The sequence below is a fragment of the Puntigrus tetrazona genome, chromosome 6, assembly GCF_018831695.1.
Source record: "Puntigrus tetrazona isolate hp1 chromosome 6, ASM1883169v1, whole genome shotgun sequence".
NCBI lineage: Eukaryota > Metazoa > Chordata > Actinopteri > Cypriniformes > Cyprinidae > Puntigrus > Puntigrus tetrazona.
In genome coordinates, this window is record NC_056704.1 from 1,445,690 (window position 1) to 1,465,921 (window position 20,232).

Here is a 20,232-nt window from a genome sequence, read left to right on the forward strand (position 1 = left end):
CGCATGCGCAGTCGCGCCGCACTCTAATGGAGGACATGTCTGGTCTGCAATCGTGTTTTTCTGCGCTGTTTTTCTGAGTCGCGCCCTCGACACCCGTCAGCTGCCCCCTCGACACCCGTGAGTAAACTCCCGTCGTCCTCTCCTGACTCGTGTGATCGGGTGTCTGTGTGTGTGGAGTGCTTTCGTCTGTGTTTTAGTGCGTGAACGCCGTGTTTACAGTAGTTAGCCGTCAGGCTCATCAAAGTTTGGAGCGGATCAACCATTCGTGTAATAACGCAGTTATACGCGACAAAAAGCCGTTAATTACACCGTGTGAGTGGACGTGAGCGTGTGTGTGTTGAGCTGAGGCGGTGTGTGTGTGTGTGACAGGAGTAAGTTTGTGTTCATTTGAGCGCCTTTAGCCGTCAGTGTGTTTGTTGTTATTTTTTGTGATGAGTTTGAGAGATCTCTGGGTGAAAACTTTTAGAGCTCCCGAACAGAACCTGATCATCAGATCACGACGGATTCATAAATATGATGGGGTTTTTTTTATTGAACGCTCTGTATGGTTAGGTATGATATGTTTATCAGGCTAATGTCAGCTAGCATGCTAGTATGAGTTTACAGGTGCCTCAACATTCATGATAACAGCAGTTATTAAAGTCTGCGGTGGGTTATGTTTTATGTGCTTGAATCAAATAGTGCACCGAGTGTATTTATTCATATAAAGCTGCAATAACTTCAATGAGCCTGTCAACTATCAACTATAGTTATTTAGATGTATTATTTCATGTTTAGATCAATAGAAGCGTGATCTTTGTCCTATAATCAACTTTTTCTTTGTGTTTAATCAGTATTTGTTTGTATTTAGTTCCAACAGGTTGGAATATTTATACTTGTTTTATTATTATTATTGGTTATCTGGGTTTCTGTGTGATTTATTGGTTATAGTTATATTTAAATATGATGTTAAAAATGTTTAGAATTACATTTAAATAATATTTAATTAATTTAGGTATTGTATATTTGTTACATTTTTAAGTAATGATTAAATGTATTCGTTTTAAGCTTTTTCTTGTCGTGCAAGTATTTTGAAAACGTGTTTATAACTAAGTCTAGTTTACTAGTTGGTTAGGTGTGGTGTGGTTGTTTTTCAAAAAAACAACAACAAAAAAAAAAACATTGGTACGATACGTTACGTGTTTTGTGTGTGTGTTTGTTGCTGAAATCTTCACCTTCCCGTCTCTCCTGCAGTCCGAGCGGCAGAATGGCTTCAGACTCGGTCTCTCAAAGCTCCCAGAGTCCTGCCACCAGGATCATGACCTTTCATCCCACAAAAGAGGAGTTCAAAGACTTCAACAGATACATCGCATATATGGAGTCTCAGGGTGCTCACAGAGCCGGGATGGCTAAGGTCAGTGTATAAGATTTCCGTTCTGCTCAGACTTTTTTTTTTTGGTTGTTGTGGATGATCTTTGCATGGCTCGCTTGCGTGCTTGTTTGTCAGGTGGTGCCACCGAAGGACTGGAAGCCCCGGCGCACGTACGATGACATCGATGACCTGGTGATCTCCACACCTATTCAACAGGTGGTCACTGGCAAATCAGGTCTGTTCACTCAGTACAACATCCAGAAGAAGCCCATGAGCGTCCGGGAGTTCCGCAAAACCGCCAACACAGACAAGTGAGCAGAAGACTTATGAATAAATATTCCTGATGATAGAATTTAAGAAATGCAAATTGCTTTAAAGTAATACTAACATGCTCCACCTTCGACGTGACCGTTTCTGAACGTTTTGAAAATGGCGAAAACTTTTTTATTAGTTCAGAAGAACAGCATATACATACTTGAAACCTTTTGTGACAAATATAACTTGATAATTTAATGCATCCTTAAGTATTAATTTCTTTCAATAGTGCTAGTTTGAAAACTTTTGAATGTTAGCGAAAGAAACGTGCTATAATAATATCCTAGCCTACTTTTGATGCATAAAAGTAAATCCACTTTTTCACTCTGGACACATGAAGTTAATTCACTGAGAATGTTCTGTCGTACCACAGTAAACATGTTCTCTATCTCGACTGCAGGTTCTGTAATCCCAGATATGCTGATTTTGATGAACTAGAGAGGAAATATTGGAAGAATTTAACATTTAATCCACCACTATACGGGGCAGATGTCAGCGGGACCCTCTATGATCCAGTGAGTAATCTGCCCTTTTTTTATTGCTGAATATTTTTATTTGCACCGTTTACAGTGTGCTAATAGTTGTACGTGACTGTATACAGGACGTGACGGAGTGGAATATTGGCCGTCTCAACACTATTTTGGACACGGTGGAGAGAGAGAGCGGAATCACAATCAAAGGAGTCAACACCCCGTATCTTTACTTCGGGATGTGGAAGAGCACGTTCGCCTGGCACACAGAGGACATGGACCTCTACAGCATCAACTACCTGCACTTTGGAGAACCCAAGTCCTGGTAACGTCACGGCTACATCTTGTTTTTGCTCAGCGGATTCGTTGAGTCATTGCATTGATTCAGACCAGGTTTCATTTTAAAAGGAGCTCATTTGTTCACATTCACGACCATTCGGGGGTTTGTTGTTGTTTCTTTAAGAAGTTACTATATTCAGCGAGGATGCCTTACATTGATCAAAAGTGACAGTAAAGACACTTATGTACATTATCTATTCTTCATTTCTATTTCCAATAAGTGCTGTTTTTTCACTTTCTGTTCGTTAGAGAATCCTGAAAAACATAGAAGCAGCATCTTTCTACATTGATAATAATCAAATCAGCATACTAGAATGATTTCTGAAGGATCATGTGTCATTCGACAGGAAAGGATTACATTGTAAATATATGAAAATAAAAAGCAGTTCTTATAAGAGATATAACAGTAATAATATATCAGATCCCATATATGCAGCGTTGGTGAGCAAATGAGCGAATGCTTATACTATTCGTGCTGGCCTGAAGCTTTTAAAAGCATTTTTTACTTGGTCTCATCTGCAGGTACATCGTGCCTCCAGAACATGGGAAGCGATTGGAGCGTCTTGCTAAAGGTGCAGTGGTCTTCTGAACACATCTCGTTTGTTCCTGTTCCTCCTCGGCTGCTCATTAATGAGCTCTTTTCATTTATATTCATGCAGGATTTTTTCCTGGAAGTGCCCAAAGTTGTGAAGCCTTCCTGCGACACAAAATGACTTTAATTTCACCGTCTATTCTGAGGAAGTATGGAATACCCTTCGAGAAGGTCGGTTGCTTGATTTTTATCATCCTATCCTGTAATGCCTGATTTTATCTCGCAATTTGACTTCTTCCCGCTTAATTCGCCAGGTCACACAGGAAGCAGGCCAGTTCATTGTGACCTTCCCGTATGGATATCATGCTGGGTTTAACCATGGCTTCAACTGTGCAGAATCTACCAACTTCGCCACTCAGCGCTGGATCGATTATGGAAAGCTGGCGACATTAGTACGTTATTTCGTATACATCGTTTATCCCTCGGTTTTCAAGGATTATGCTTGTTTGCTGATGTGCATTTCCTCTCTCAGTGTTCCTGCCGGAAGGACATGGTGAAGATATCCATGGATGTGTTTGTCCGCAAGTTCCAGCCAGAACGCTATAAACTTTGGAAAGCAGGAAAGGACAGCGTGCCCATCGACCACTCAAAGCCCACACCAGAGGCAGCGGAGTTCCTGACGGGTGGAAAGAAAGATGAGAAGAACGAGACAGGAGAGCTCAGTGATAGCAGCAGAGCAGAAACGGCTGGGGAGGAGCGGAACCCCAACACGGACGGCGGAGAGGAGGCCAAGGCTGAAATGTTGAAAAGGGAAACAGGTGGTGCGAAGGAGAAAGAAGAAGCAGAGAAAGGAGGCCTGGAGGTAGAGGAGAAGAAGCCTGTTAGTGACGAAGAACCAAGCAGCACCTCAGAGCAGGTCAACAGGTGTGTAAAAAGAAAACACGCCACCATTTTTGCAATCTCCGTCTCAGATGCTAACAGGAGCTTGCTTTGCTTTTAGTCTGTGGTTCATTTGTTGACACGGTGAGCGTGTCATGATCGTGAAGTGCTCAAGTACTCGTTCACACAATTCCTAAGATGTTTGGGCAATTACATGTTACTGTACAAACCTACCCAGTGCTAAACTTCATGGACACTTTTTATTCGTTGTTCTGTTTCGGATCCTGATGTTGAGCGGGTGTAAATGTTAATGTATTTGTACAGCACTGTTCACGCTATGCTGTGTTGTGTGTAGAGTGACAGCTGAGGGGCGTTGTTAGGTATGGCATGCAGCTAAGTGACGTGCAATACAATGAGACGCCAAGTGCCTTGTTGTTTATATATAATGGTTATAAAACAATAAGAAATATTTAGAACATAAATTTTCATTTAGGATTATTGTATGAAGCAAAATTGTTTGTTTTTTTTGTTTCTTTATTACGAAATGTTTCTGTTATTTTCAATAGAGTGGAACAGGTGAAAACAAACTTGGATGAAGGTTGGAAATGTAAATTTAAAAAAAAAGATACATGCACCAAAACTGATATTTTTTATAAAAACTTAAAATATAAAAATAAGTGTTTTTTCTAAATATTATTAAATGCTGTATATAATACTAAAATCACACTGAGCTGAAGTTGAAGGATATGCTAAAAGATACAGTAATTGATTAGAATATTTTTCTAAAACTAGTAAATACTTTTCTAAAGCTTTCAGTAAATACTTTCCCACAGTGAATATACTATAAACATGGTTTTAAATTTTTTACGATAAATCATCTTAGGCTCTAGTGCACAGTTCTCATGATTCATAATCTTTTTTTTAATCCTCTCCTCATACAGTAGCAGTCCAAAGCAGAATTTGGGGCAGAAACGGCTCAGACCCAGCCCTGATGATGGAGCAAAAGAAGACGACAATCAAGTAAAGGTAGAAAAAGAGGAGGAAGTTGAGAAGAAGAAATCCAAACTCAGCCAGACTGAGGCAGATGACAAGAATGAACAATCAATCTCCGCTGACCCAGGTAGAGTCTCGCATACAGCAGATGATACACGGGCAATGTTGTAACAAAAAGGCTAAAACGGCCAATATGTATTTCTGTAGGTTATGCACAAGCTCAGGAGACAATGGAGACAGACACGCCTCCTCCACAGCAGCCAGAAAATCAAGCACCTCCCGGCGTGGAGGTGGAGCTCTCGCCGTCCTCCAGCAGTGACATCACAATGCAGCAAAGAGATGACGTCACTGCCTCTGAACCCAACGACGTCACCTCATCCTCACAATCCACAAACAGCATCGCTGATGGTGGGACTCTGAGCATTGAGGTCACCTCTCAGTCCGAACACATCACACAAAGCTGTGATGTCCAAAGCAAGCCTGATGATATCACTCCAAACGGTGACCTCACTGAAGCCCAGCAGAGTGACATCACAGCCCATTCGTGTTCCAGTGACATCCCTGCTGTTGATGTTATGCCTCTCACATCTGTAACCAGCAGTATCTCCTCTCTGCATGGCATTACCTCTACCCACTCCAGTGATGTCTCTACAGAACCCAGTGACAGCACTGTAAATACCATCATACCTAGTCCAAGCGAGCCTGGCATTAACTCCTCCCACACCTATGATGTCCATCCAGAACCCAGCAGCATCATCGTCAGCCCTATAAATGAACCTGGCATTAACCTCTCTCACACCTGTAATGTCACCACAGAACCCTGTGACATCATCATCAGCGCTGATGAACTCAGCATTAGCCCCGCCCACAGCTGTGACGTCCAGCCGGAACCAAGAAACATCACCATCAGTGCTGAAAAGGAACCCAGCATTATCCCCGCCCAAAGCTGTGATGTCCACCCAGAACCCAGCAACATCACCATCAGCTCTAAAAAAGAACCCAGCATTAACTCCGCCCACAGCTGTGATGTCCAACCAGAATCCAGCGACTTCACCATCAATGCTGAAAAAGAACAGAGCATTAGCTCCGCCCACAGCTGTGATGTCCAACCAGAATCCAGCGACATCACCATCAGCTCTAAAACAGAACGCAGCATTAACTCCGCCCACAGCTGTGACGCTCAGCCAGAATCCAATGATGAAAACAAACCCAGCATTAGCATTAGCTGTGATATCCAATTTGAACTGAGCAACATCATCAACCCTGAACACAAACCCAGTGTAAACTCCTCCCACACCATTGATGCTCAACCAGACCCTACCAACATCACTGTCAGTGAACACGAATCCAGAATTAGCTCCGCCCAAAGCAGTGATGTCCAACCACAACTCAGCACCATCTTCTTCGAACCTAAACACGAGCCCAGTGTTAACTCCGCCCACACCTGTGACGTTACCACAGAATCCTCCCACATCAGCCCTAAACATGAACCTGGCGTTAGCTCGTCCCCCAGCAGTGATATCCAACCAGAACTCGGCAACATCACCAGCAGTCATAAACCTCAACCTGGCTTTAGCTCCTCCCACACCTGTGATGTCACCGCAGATCCCAGCGGCATCACTGAAGACGAACCCAGCCTTACCTCTGCCTACATCTGTGATGTCCAACCAGAACTCGGCAACATCACCGTCAGCCCTGAACACGAGCCCAGTATTAACTCCGCCCTCGTATACGATGTAATCACTGAACCCATCGACATCAGCGTCGGCCCTAAACGCAAACCTAGCGTCAACTCCATCCACACGTATGATGTCATCACCGAACCCGGCAGCAGCGCCGTCAACCTCAAGCTCAGCTCTGCGTCGGGGGGCGGCGGTCAGGTGTGTCCACCTGCGGTCCAGCACATCTTCCAGAGAACACTGAGCCCCGCAGAGGTGCTGCATGTCCACAGCTACGCTAAAGGAGATTACAGCGATCTCGAGCCGCGCATTCGGCACGAGAGAGACCGAGACAGTGACTCCGATAGCGAGTCTCAAGAGGACAGCAAGGTGCGTGTGTGCTATTTGTTCAAGCAGACGATTTATTAAAAGGAATAGCTGCGTGAATGATATTGATTGGTAGACCAGCGTCTGTCACCCTGGTTCCCTTGACAAAACGCTAAAGGGTTAGTTCACCTCAAAAATGAAAATTACCCCATATTTTACTCACCCCAAAGCCATCCTAGGTGTATATGACTTTCTTCTTTCAGGCGAACACAGTCCAAGTTCTTTAAAAATGTATCCAGGCTCTCTGTCACCAAGTTTCTTCATGATTCGTGATAATCTTCACCGATAAACACAATGAATCCTAAAATACAGTCGCCAAAGTTAAAAGTTAGATTATGACACATTACGCCGTGGTTGCATGACAGTAAGCTTCCATTAGCGCTTTAATTAAAAAGTATTTTCCCAGAAAATTTTTTTAGAATAGTTTGCAAGAGCGAGATTAGACTGTAAAAGAGACTAGTGGGTAGATGAGTGTGGCTTTATTCCCAGACAGCCTCTGTAGTCCCATTTAGCCACTTTTTAGCAATTAGGCCCGTATTTTAAGACGAATAAAAGCTATAAAGTTCTCAAGGGAGTATTGATGTTGTAGAACAAAACGTAAAAACATCTTGAGCTTGTGATCAACACAGACTTTATTTCAGACATTTAACCAAAAACCCGTTGACGGTGGAACCAGAAGGTTTTAGGACTCATTCCCGCAGCACTTTTTAATGCATTGTGAACCCAAAATTAGTTCCTGACATGTTTCTCCCTGAATGCCTGCGCTTTAGATCGTGGAGGATGCAGCAAACTATGTTGTTACGGGCAGCATCACTTTAATGTTTAAATTACACTCAACTGCATCACACACCTGGATATGAACCCACGCTGCTCTTTATCATCTGATGAATAACTCCTGCCATCTATTAATGACATGCATGAATATCCCACTTAATAAAAGTTTGTGCACCACCTGTTTTCCAGGAGCAATAGAAGAGCGATGTTAATCTCTCCAGGCAGTATAATAGTATAATAAACCTAATTTACTCAGAAAAGAAAGTGCTGAAAAGAACGAGAATAACTCAGTATTAACAAATAACTTAACCCCCACGTTTAATTGGGTGTTCAATCACGTCACAAACCCAGTGCAGTTCCGTCCTGAATCACTGGAGGCTTTGCTAGCTCTTCTTGTTGTATTAAGTGTGAATATGTGTTGTCCTGCAGAAAGAAGCTGAACACCCAGTAGAAGCTCAGCACAGACTTCCCAGACTCCCCCGGCACCATCCTCTGATGAAGGACAGCATCAGCGATGAAGGTCAGTTTCAGGCTGTGTCGTTTTTGGTAACTAAAATATAATCGGCAAAATAGAAATATTTTTTCAATCCTAAAGCTAAAATCGAATACTAAACGACAGTACACGATGAATACTAAACATCTAAAAATAAAAGATATATTAATTTGTGGCTACCCGTGAAAACGGGATTTAACTTCAATTTAAGTGATAGTAAAAAATTCTTAATTAATGGCCGTGAAAATCGTTCCTTTCCCCCGTGTTTTCCACAGTAAGTGGAAAAAAGTGATCAGCAATAAAATAAACGAGGTGTTTTCAGAGCTCTCCACAGTGGGATCTGAAACACCACAACTATAAAAAGCGCTCTCTTCATTTTATCAAATGATCATAATCACATTTGGGCCTATTAATTTTTATTATCCTGCTACTAGCCTTTTATTTAGACTAAACTCACTTTCATTCGGGTGAGAAAGCTAGCGTTTGGAGAGTTATTAGTGTACTGTGTATGTCCCCGCAATAGATGCTTTTGCAGTATTAAGGGTAACGATGAATAGATTAATTGATCGTTAATTTAAACAACGATCAAAGTGATTGCAAACGGACACCTCTAACATGAATGCTTTATTCAGCACACTTAACTGGAATACCAGATATTACGGCGACAGAATATGTACCGTAAATCACACTGCTAAAGGTTGATGTAATGGATGTGTGTGCATGCGCAGAGCTGCAGGATCAGGCTGCTTCGGAGGAGGACGGGCTGGACGGAGAGGCCTGGGCGCGACCTTTGACCCAGCTGTGGCAGAACAGACCGTATAATCCAGAAAGAGAGCGAGAGTACAACAGAGAGATGGGTCTGCGGCCTCCGTACTGCGCTGTGTGCGCGCTCTTCCAGGCTCATCAGCGGGTACGCCCGCCTGCTTCAGAGATCTGTGCTTATCTGTTTCCTGCCACTAAGTATGTAGAGTGTCTGACGCTTCCTGTGCTTTCCGGTAAGACGTCTCGCTTGTGTTCAGTCTGAAGGTGGTGAGAGCGAGCCGGCCGTGGTGCTTCCCGGGGGTCAGATGAGGACCAAGCCTCTGATTCCAGAGAGATGTTTCACCACCACCACTGAGGACAGCGCAGATGTCCTGCCGTCCACGGCTCACCTGGAGGAGGACGGCACCAGTCTGCTCATCAGCTGCTCCCTGTGCAGTGTCCGTGTGCACACTAGTGAGTACTGCCCTCACAACCTGCATAGAGCTGTTTTTTTCCACTCATTAGATGCCTGTTTGTGATACTCCTTCCACCCACGATGATGCTGACGACATAAAAGTAATTTCAACATATTTTTCCAGTAAAGTGTGTGTATGGATAATCAGGTCTGATTCATTCACTCTGTTCTAGGTTGTTATGGTGTGGCTCCAGCAAGAGTCTCCAAAGACTGGAAATGTGCCCGCTGTAAAGCTAACGCCCTCACCGAGGTACACCTACACCAGACATGTAGTGGCACAAAAAACATTCACACACTTACAGAAATAGTTAACCCATAAATCTTGTACAATTGAAAGCAGATAGAGTGTTTTACTTGAACAGTGTATTTTTCTTCAAAATTAAATTGAGGTTTTCTTTGTTTCTTGACGAATAGTTTTGGCCTACTCTGCACCTGCATTAAAAACATAGCTGTCTTTTATCACTATATTCATTCATATAGCAGGAAGTGTTGTAAATTTCTGATGTTTGAACTTTTAATTCTTAACAGAGTTGCTGTCTGTGTTCGTTGAGAGGTGGAGCGTTGCACAGAGCCAATAATGGCAAGTAAGTAAAAAAAAAAGTCCACTAGAGGGCAGAACTGACATCTCATGATACACGCTGACCCCTGAACTAGAAGCTACCCACATCTTAAACTGTTAGAAGTGTGTTTTTGAGTGCTTTTTGAGATCACAGAAATCATTCGTTGCTTGGGTTTCATAAAATCTCATTTGGAACACGTTGTAACACAGTTAAATTAAATTAAACATAATTTTTGCTACTGTAGTACAACAGTAAAAAAGGAGAAACATCTATATTTTTTCATCACAGAGAAATATCAGGGGGCTTTCACACTGGGTTGTTAAAGGAACCTAATTTTGGGAACTAGCCCAAAGCGTTGTCCTTCTTAGAACTACATTTTTCCCTAGAGCTGCACTCAGCAGCGTCAACCTGGACTTCGGCATTGGTTAATCTATCACCGGTTTCCATGTTTTTAGAGTTAGTTTGTGTAAGTGTGTGTATAAATAAATGCTAGGCGCAGTGATGCATCAGCTTACAGTAACGTCACTGCTCGTCTCTATTGTGTTGGGTGAGACCTACTCTCATGCAAGAGCTAATTTTGTTTCCCCTTTAGAGGCTTTCACACAGCTAAAATCATTCCCAGTTCCTGTGGTGCAAACACTTCAGAAAGCAGCTATTTCCGTCAATAGTTATAGGAACTATTAACTGTTTTTCCGATGCCAATGCCCAAATGATAATTACAAATAGACTCAAAGGCAAAACAATAAATTACAGTAATTCAGGAAGGAAATGTATTTGTCACGACTATAATAATGTATGATGTCCCGTTGTAAAAAATGTAAGCGGTCCTAAAAATACAATTCTCCGAAACGCAATATAGTTGTTTTGATTCTACGGTCAAATGTGACTTGGACGTGATCTGGAGAGGTTTTGTGAGATTGATCCCGCTGGATCAGTTAACGTGTGTCATCCCAGGTTCCTAACATGTGTCCGTGTGTTCAGATGGGTTCACGTCCTGTGTGCGGTGGCAGTGCTGGAAGCTCGCTTTGTGAACCTCTCTGAGCGGTCGCCCGTGGACCTCAGCGGCATTCCCCTACAGAGATTCAAGCTGGTGAGTTTCTCTTCCCTTCTCTAGCGTCTGTGAACATCACACTTTTCTAAAATGTGGCCAAACCTCCATTAATTAACCGCTCGGTGGGTTCTAGCTCACGCTGTCCATGGTTTGTGTTAAAGAACAACACGTGTTGCGCCATTGTAACTTCAGGATGCTGACTTTTACTGAAAGTGCTTTGGTGTAAGCAGTCACGGGGTTATTTATATCTGCACTCTGAGACCTTTGCTCATGTCCCCCTTCCTCTGAGCTGACTTCCTGTGAGCTAATCTCCCTCTTATGGGCTTGCAGAAATGCTATTACTGCAAACGGCGGATGAAGAAAACGTTGGGCTGCTGTGTGCAGTGTTCTCACGGTCGCTGCCCCACCTCATATCACCCGACCTGCGCACAGGCCGCCGGCGTCATCATGCACCCTGACGACTGGCCCTTCGTCGTCTATGTCACTTGTTGCCGTCACAAAGGGCCAGTGCAATCTGAGGTACGTCGTGCGCTGAAACATGACTGCATCGTAATGTGAGCGCTACAGGTGCTTGTACAAATAACCTCTTCCTGCTTCCCTTTCCCGTTTCCTTTTCATACTAGAATAATGTATAGCTTATTCTTTCTTCAAACCATAATTAAAAAAAATACATTTAGAAGAGTGTGAAAAGACTCAAAGACTGGCCTCTGTTGCTAAAATAGAAATAGCGTATTTTATTTAATTCATATTTAATCATGATCACCGTTTCTGTTTTTTCTGGACTACATGCAGTGTTTACCCACTGGTTATTGATCGTAAGGATCCGCAGTTTTGAATACTTTTCCTTTAAACAGATACATTTTCTTGCTCTGTGTTTTGCTTAATCTTTCCAACCTGGAAACAACATGCACACATTCTCTCCACAGTGCAAAAAAAGTGCTGATATGAGCTGAAAACACCAGCAAACTTGAGTTTTGAGATGTTTTGCAGAAATAAAAGTCTAATGCGGTGCTGTTTGTGTTACTAAATCTGGAAGCAAAGCGTGTGAAACTGCATTAATTTGGATTAAAAGGGCACAATAGTCATAAATAATAATTCTGATTGTATTTTTGGTGTAAATAATCGTGTGTTTAACGACGATTTAGCAAATAGCCGTCCTGTTTGTTTCTGCTGTGATGAGCGATCCCTCTCTTTCTCCTCTCCAGCGTAATAAAGCAGCCATGAGAGAGCTCAGTGTTGGTCAGAAGGTCATCTGCAAGCACAAAAATGGACGCTACTACCAGTGTGAAGTCATACAGCTGACAAAAGAGACTTTTTATGAGGTCAACTTTGATGATGGCTCCTTCAGCGATAACCTTTTCCCAGAGGACATTGTGGTAAGACGTGGGATTTGGTCTATTCTCTGCAGCAGTTTAGAAAAGGTGCATTTAACCAGTTTTAGTAGATCTAATTATCGTTGGCAAGGAAAAACCAGGCAATATTGGTTGCAAAGCTTCATATTTTTGTGGAAAGTTCAAAAGAATAGCATTTACGTGATACTAAAATCTTTCGTAATATTCTAAGTGTCACTTTTGATGCATTTTGAATGATGGTGTATGAATGGCCTCAAAATACTGTATATTTAAGATGTATTTTGCGTGGTTTGGCGTAGAACCGAGACTGCGCTCAGCTGGGTCCTCCTCCGCAGGGGGAAGTGGTTCAGGTCAGATGGACAGATGGTCTTGTCTATGGAGCCAAATTCGTGGCAGCTCATGTTATTCAGATGTACCAGGTAAACGTCCCACAGAAGCGTTTCAGCGGTTCGCTCTGCATTTAGAGGTTTAGTAAACCACTGCTTCTCTTCAGGTGGAGTTTGAGGACGGATCGCAGCTGACTGCTAAAAGAGATGATGTCTACACCCTCGATGAAGAGCTGCCCAAGAGGGTCAAATCTCGTCTGGTGAGCTCATCCGTTACGGGTTACTGCAAGTCAACATATGATGTGACTTCTTAATTCTTAACCTCGTCAATTACAATTAATAATTCAATATCTTCAACATATACAATGGTTCAAAAGTTAAAAATGGGGGAAATTATTTTTAATGATAACTCGATAGCATACTCTTTTGGTGAGGCTATTATTGCAACTTTTTATTTAACAGTTTTTATTTAAGTTAACAGTTTAATTCTGTACACTAATTACTCCAACCAGTTACAGTGACTAAATAAAATACTTAACTATGTATATATAGGCGGCCAACCATTTTAGATTAAATAGTTTTACATTTCTTCGTCATTTTTAATTTGATGATTTCACTTGCCGTGCTTCATGGGATTGTAGTTCTATGTTAAACTTTGAAACTCTTCTAGAGTGAGTGCTGCGCCTTCTCCGACTGACTGGCTTTTTGATTTTTGTTTGCACCTCTTTTTTGGTAATCTTTCTAAATGTGAATGGAAAAAAAATAGTTCAGCTAACGCACTATTTCTGCATGCGTGTGATTCAGTCCAAGGCGTCTGACATGCGTTTTGATGGCATGTTCGGAGAGAAGAAGGTCCAGGAGAGCAAGAGGCAGAGAGTGATCAACTCCAGGTACAGAGGCGACTACATCGAGCCCGTCATCTACCGAGCCATCATGGAGTAGCCAGCGACGACCCAGCCTTCAGAAGAAACCACCAGCACTCATCCAGTGACTCTAGCACTCCCTGCCAGTGTCGGTAGCGCTCAGTTCGCAGGGGTCGCTCCTCGACTCTCTCTTCTCTGTATGGGTCTAGAGTCGAGGCAGGGTGTTCCACAGTGTCTTTTTCAGAAAAAGCAGCTCTTTTTTTTGGGTGTGAGTCACACACGTTTAACCTCAGAGCTGTGAAACAAACACCCTAGAAACACATCAGCGTGCAGCATACCTTTTGGTCGCTCTAAACCACATCCATTTTATACAGCATATTTGTAACCTCCATTTCATAAAATATCTACTTTTATCAAACTGCATTAATTTATTTGACTTAATCGAGGGTGCTGTTCTACCCGTATTTTACCAATCAGAGGTGCCATTGCCATTTTATGAATGCAGATCTCCTTTTTTTTCGTTTTTTTTTTTTTAAAGATCTACACTGCCGTAAAACCGCGCAGACGGATCCCGATTATTGTACATTATTTGGAACATAATGAATTCAGCGTGTCTTTGAGTCGTTTTTTTACAAGCCTATTTATTACTGGTGCTTTACAGAAGTCAATTTTGCAATAGGAGTTCCAGTGCTGGCGGAGTTGGACACCGATAGGTTCTGTTTTTTCGGACCGAGTAGACGCCGTTCTCTCTACGATCCCAGGATAAGGATGTCACTTTCACAGCCGTTCAAGCCCTGCCTTGCACTCTGGTTCAGTACTCTTTCATTCAGGCGTTTCTATTAATGTAGCTTCTTACTGCTGTCGACATTTTATCAGACGCCCCACGGTTTTAATAAGCTATTTTTGCACTTCTCAGCTGTACTTTTATGAATTGCCATCTTTGTCCTCGCGGTAGCCAAGCTCTAGAGACCGAAACGCACTTCTGAAAGCCGAGGAGGTCGTTGTTCGGACTGTCTAGCCGACAGCGTTTGAAGAAAGTAAGGTTGTTGCAGTCCTTCAGTCGTTCAATAGATAGATAGGGCTAATCTTCACTATAAAAAAAGAAAATTATAAAAGATTTTTTCTATTAAGAAGCCTATTTTATTGCTTTGTTTTATAATACATGTTTAATGTTCATATACTGTGAGATAGAAGTTGTATGTAGTTAATTTAAGAAATCTCGAGCTTTCGGCACGTTTCTTCTGCCTTGTGTTGCTTTCAAACATGAGCCTTGTTCTTACTGCACTTCTGAATGCAGAGGCCCTAGGACTTCCATACATGTATTTTGTAAAAATCATTAATGTGCATCAGTAAAAGATGTGAGCTGACATGTTTCTTATACTGGTGTGTCTTTTTTTTTTCAACAGTAACTAGATTTACTGATTTAATAATGCATTGCATTTTATTTATCGAATCATACTTGTATAAGGAAAAATAAAATAAGAAAAAATAAGGAAAGGTGTAATCATACACACACACACACACACATATACATATATATATATATATAATGAAACAATATTTTGCAGACAATTCTAGTGAAAAGAAAATCACTACACAACATTTAAATAGATTTAAGGGATTATGCATTAACAGTGGGACAAATTTATGGACAAGCTTTCAGTAATAGGTTGTTCCTTTTATTTAATTGACTGATAAAATGATAATTTAGTTCAAATATTAAAGCATAGCATAGCGGATGGACGGATTTTCTTTGCTTTTATTAATGTGGAAATTGTGCTGCAACCAGATTTCATAATTGGATAGGCTGGGTACAAATTAAAAAATGTTCAAAATGTGAGAGATTTCCATCCAGAGTCCCGACTACAAACACGGGAAATCTCGCAAAATCTCTCGCGATTTGAGAATAAGTTTTCTTTTTTTAATATATTAAAAACACCAGCCTGTCCTTCCGAGCAGAAAGGGAAGAAATCGGCTCAAAATCAGCCCGATTATCTTGTGGTGTGAACCCGGCCTTAGGACTTTAAAACTCCTGTAGTGTGAGCCCGGATTAAAAATGTAAGAAAGAACGGGAGAGATGCGCGTGAGTCCCGCGTCATTACGTATCCACGGCAACGTTCCGTAAACACGACTCTCATCCACAGAGCTGATAGTTAATCGACCGATAGCGGTTTTTGATCGTTTAGACCAGTTTTGTTTTGCGTGGTGAAATCTCAACGACACGATCTCGAAGGCGTTCACGTCACTGTGAGAGAGTTAAAACGACAAATCATGAGACGAGAGGGACTGAAGCTCTGTGACCTGCGGATCAGCAGCGTGCAAACCAGTGAAGGTGAGTTCAGAGCCAAAAAATACACTAAACATCAAGTACAGACCAATGAAGACCAGGGAGTTCAGATCCACACCGAACTAAACCTCAACGTTTAGAACACAAATCAATGCTTTCACGTTAAGACGCTTGTGGGAATATAGTGCTGTAGTGTTACCAAAGCAAGGGATCGTATTTTGATATGTTTAATAGAATACTGCTGTGTTTTTTGCTGTCAGAATACACTGAAGATGAAGCTCTGGTTCCCAACAACACATCAGTCATCATCAGACGAGACCCTGCTCTTGAGCTCAAATCCACAAATAAAAGCTTTGTCAGGTAAGTCACGTGACACGGACACAACTTTCATCATTTAGATGTACTATAAGGAATCGTCAGTCTGTTGTTGGGGCTTTAGTTATTTTGTTTGGTTTTGCAGTAATCGGCCTGATTCATCATGTGGATCTTCACCAACCGTATGTAGAAAATTGCATTTGGTTTAATGTTTAATAAATGTTCTTTGTCGAATATTCTCTTTTTTAATGATGCTCGATTGTATAACAAACTGTTGAATCAATGACCCAATTCCCCCGAACGATTTTAAATAATATTTTTATTCTTTATGCTCTGTTGTACAATTTTACTTTACATTTTCTGTGAACAACCACATTTTCTGTATGATTCCTGCGACGTTGCACAATAAAACTATTATTAATTCCCTGACATTCAAGGCCCTGCGTGTTCCTTCTGATTGTGTTTCTGTAGATGAGCGTCTCGTTCTTGTCTGATTAATGTCTCTGGTCTCCAAACTCTGTGTCTGACCTCACTATTGTTTTAAATAAGCCTTGTGTCTCGTAGCAGAGGTAAAATTCCTCTTGTGTTCATGTTTATTTCAGCAGCAGGTTGATTCCTCACCAGTTTCACTGGATCTGCTTCTGAAGGTATTGAAATGAAAGAAATACGCTGCACTGTAATGAACCTCAGTGTTTGCGTATGAAGTGTCGTAATGAAGACAATAAGTGCTGAATATCAAAACACACTGACACAAAAGCAGCTTCTTCCAGGAGGTTTGAGTGTCTTGGTGCTAAACATTAAAACGTTGAATGCCTGTGAAACAGACTGAGAATCTGGCCGAGGCAAATGCATCAGAGGAGGACAAACTCAAAGCTGTGATGTTCCAGTCCAGTCTGTGCTATTATTCCAGCAGGTGAGTGTTCAGACACAGACAGACAATGAATCTGTGATATATGAGAGATGCTCACGACCTGACATTCATCAGTGATGCGATGAAGCTGGTCGGACTGCTTCCACCAAACTACATCTGCTTCTGCTGTAGGATTCCTGGACTTCACATTAAAACCTGCCTGAGTAACATGGTAACCGGGCTTTTAGAGATCACAGCTGCTCTTTTCACGTTAGTCTGTCAGAGTCTGAAAGTCACTCGTGAATTCACAGGACATGAGTTGTGCTCCTCATAAACGCATACGGAGATGTGCAGGGATTCCTCCTAGTTTTCTGGTGGAGGTGGATGACCCTGACAGAGAGGGAGTCATGATGGACAGCAGTGGAAAATACGTCATTCCTGTTATGGATGCGTGAGTTTACTGCACTTGGTCTTGCTGCAGGTTCTAGTGTTTGTCAATGTCTTGTGTTTGAATCGTGTTTGATCTGTTCAGTGATGCCTATGCGCTCTGGAAGAAAAAGAAGCCAGCCTTCTCACCCCAGAATGAACCTGCAACCTCAACCTCATCCTCATCCTCATCTGATCCGGTTCCTGCGACGCTGCTGTGTCTGATCTGTAAAGATCTGCTGAACGATGCTGTGATGATTCCCTGCTGCAGGAGCAGCTACTGCGATGAATGTGAGCGTCCCATCAAACAAACATCAGCCAGAAACAATCAGCCTGTTTCTGACCATCTTTTGATGTCAGGTATCATAACGTGTTTGCTGGAGTCTGACGGACGCGTTTGTCCAACCTGCAGACAGCCACAGGTTCCTCCTGACAGTCTGACCGCAAACACTGTTTTGCGTCAAGTAAGACCTTGTTTCTTCTTGTGGTTCATCTTCCGCGTCTTCATTTCAGTACCATTTTTGGAATTCATTTTTTTTAATTCAGGAGGTGGATCATTTTAAAAACGGAACCAGTTCACGTTCTTACCCGAGTCCAAAGCATGCTCCTCAGTCTCAGTCATCCATCCCAGGATCTTCATTGAAGAGGCATTGGGATGAAAGAGGGAATCATTCCTGCTCTAGATCTCCTCAAAAGAGATATAAGGACCAGAAGAGAACGCGCTACTGAAACACTTTTTATTCCTGCATTGGAGAAACCTTGTGAAGTATCACTCCTGAAAATAAACACAAAGCATCAAAATGAATTTGTGTTTGTATTTTTTATATTGTTAGGAAGTATAGAATATTGCAGAATGGAGTTTGTTGTTAAATACTCACATATTGACCTTTCGCTCCCAAATTCATATTTCAACATTAGTTTAAAATAATCATATTTAATGAATATTGATACTGCATGGTATTGTTCTACATAAAAAAATAAGATCAAGTCATGATATTTCAACATATTTTGTTGAACCTAGAACAACATTTGAAATGATCTCTACACCTAATCCTAAACTTACCCATGAGTAATGTCTAAAACCAGGGGAAATGATAGATGAATGTCACTGATGTACAAGCACCAAGCACTGATTGTAAGCCTAACCTACACAAAAACGATCAAATGTTTTCTCAAGTCTCAGTGTTGTTCCAGGAACCCATCGAACTCAGCAAAATCAGGTTCTGCAAGGGAAGACTGCCAAAACCGTCTTTAACGCCTCTTCATACCAATTGTTAACAAACGGTCTATTTTTATTTTTTAGAGCGAAGGTTTCGATATGACGCTGAAGCGCAACAGTATGCTGATCTGTCTGTGACAGGAAACAGAAAGTCTTTTCTTTCATCTTTCATGATTAAATTGTTTCGTAGAGATCTGAAAATGAACTTATGATGACCTAAATTAGCATGAGATCGCTGCTCAAAGATCAACGTGTACGTGCGTGCATGTGTGTGAAATGTTTTCAAGCCAGTTTTCACACAAGCAGGAGCAAACTTAGCCATTAGGCAGAGGTAGGCGAACGCCTTGGGCCCCCAAAAGCCAAGGGCCCTAACATGACTTTCACATATCAGATGCTTAAGTGCGGAAATGCTGAAGGTGGCTGTGTATGTTTTTTTATCACCACAACGACCATCTGGGTGTTGAACGTGCACGTCTTGTGTATCCTGCTTGTAGCAAATAATATTTTTTTTTTCTGCTGCACACACTTATCTATCCATCTCTCTCTCTCTCTGCGTCTGCTCTGTTCAGCTGCGCTTTCAGTTAAAGCATGCTGCTTCTCTAATGTTACATGGTAGTGCTGCAGATATAAATGTAGTTTTTGTCTTTATCTCATGTGTAGCTTATTAGATTTTATCAGACGACGGCTCGGTTATAAATTAGGATTAACATCTTGGAAGAGGCTGGTTATGTAGTCTTAATGGGTCGCGTTTCAGCCATTACTGTCTGTTGTCTGACATTGAAACAGTAAAATATATCAAGGAAAAGTTTTGTTTGGAAATTTAGCTGCATCAAAATACAGTATACGGGCACAGAGAGGCAACATGTAATAAGTGTACATGTTGCATGTGCAGAACAAGTGTAGCCTAAAAAGGTTTGCGTCAGTAAATATATTACATAATATGATATATTACACTTCTGACTTATCCACTTAAAAAAAAAAAAAAATGGTTTAAAAGTTGTTTCTCAATCAATTGCTACTTTGTGGTCCAGAATAAAAGCTAAAATAATAATTTTCATGTCAATAAAAGTATCCCATTATAACACGCAGGCTGCATTCAGTTGATTAATTTAGAAGATTTCGTTTTTTCCAAATTGACTTTAGAATAAGAACAATGCAAACCAAACCAAACGTTCCCTTCCTTTGCTCACAGATGTGAGAACAGGCAGTGCAGTGTGTTATTGTGAAGCGCTCTTCCATCATCCTGCGGATAAGACTTTTTCTAAACTGTCCTTGGATTAGAACAGACTGCGGTCAACATTTACGAGGCAAAAAAAAAAAAAAAAAAAAAGACTAAATGTGCACTTCCACTGAGAATTAACTTCTGTGGAAGTTGGACCTCACTGACATCATAAGGGATTTTCCCTCTGAAAAACCCAGGTAGTAATATCTCTGCATCTTTTGACCAACAAAGTAGTTACAGAGCTAGGTACACAAGCGGATGAGTTTTGTTTTTTAAACACCAAAATCATAAAAGTTACGTTTGTCACCACGTGTACGTAGATCACCACAAGACCTTTAAAGATGTATGGGTGAT

At 41.6% G+C, this 20,232-nt stretch overlaps 2 protein-coding genes across 4 annotated transcripts; both read left to right on the forward strand.

The window, feature by feature from the left end:
* Positions 1-14,926, forward strand: kdm4aa (lysine (K)-specific demethylase 4A, genome duplicate a). 3 transcript variants are annotated; one of them, XM_043241484.1, is made up of 22 exons: positions 1-117; positions 1,234-1,393; positions 1,487-1,662; positions 2,067-2,181; positions 2,268-2,461; positions 2,998-3,047; positions 3,135-3,238; positions 3,322-3,459; positions 3,540-3,931; positions 4,828-5,006; positions 5,087-6,927; positions 8,128-8,218; positions 8,920-9,101; positions 9,211-9,406; positions 9,581-9,657; positions 9,936-9,991; positions 10,949-11,057; positions 11,349-11,537; positions 12,224-12,394; positions 12,670-12,789; positions 12,864-12,956; positions 13,501-14,926. In XM_043241484.1, exons 2-22 carry the CDS (start codon positions 1,247-1,249, stop codon positions 13,636-13,638), a joined length of 4,758 nt encoding a protein of 1,585 aa, XP_043097419.1. In that variant the 5' UTR covers positions 1-117; positions 1,234-1,246; the 3' UTR covers positions 13,639-14,926. The 3 variants fall into 3 exon arrangements, 2 of the variants coding, with proteins under 2 accessions (XP_043097419.1, XP_043097420.1); XM_043241485.1 differs by having other exon boundaries at positions 4,831-5,006; XR_006251156.1 differs by lacking the exons at positions 8,128-8,218; positions 8,920-9,101; positions 9,211-9,406; ... (6 more) ...; positions 12,864-12,956; positions 13,501-14,926 and adding an exon at positions 4,453-4,493 and having other exon boundaries at positions 5,087-5,228.
* An 811-nt stretch (positions 14,927-15,737) lies between these two features.
* LOC122346755 (E3 ubiquitin-protein ligase RBBP6-like) lies at positions 15,738-19,955 on the forward strand (the record flags this gene model as incomplete). Its single annotated transcript, XM_043241609.1, has 7 exons — positions 15,738-15,891; positions 16,107-16,206; positions 16,307-16,347; positions 16,972-17,074; positions 17,147-17,243; positions 17,323-17,462; positions 17,544-19,955. Coding segments are annotated over 7 exons (1,092 nt in total), but the record flags the coding sequence as incomplete, so codon positions are not given.
* Positions 19,956-20,232: the final 277 nt, after the last annotated feature.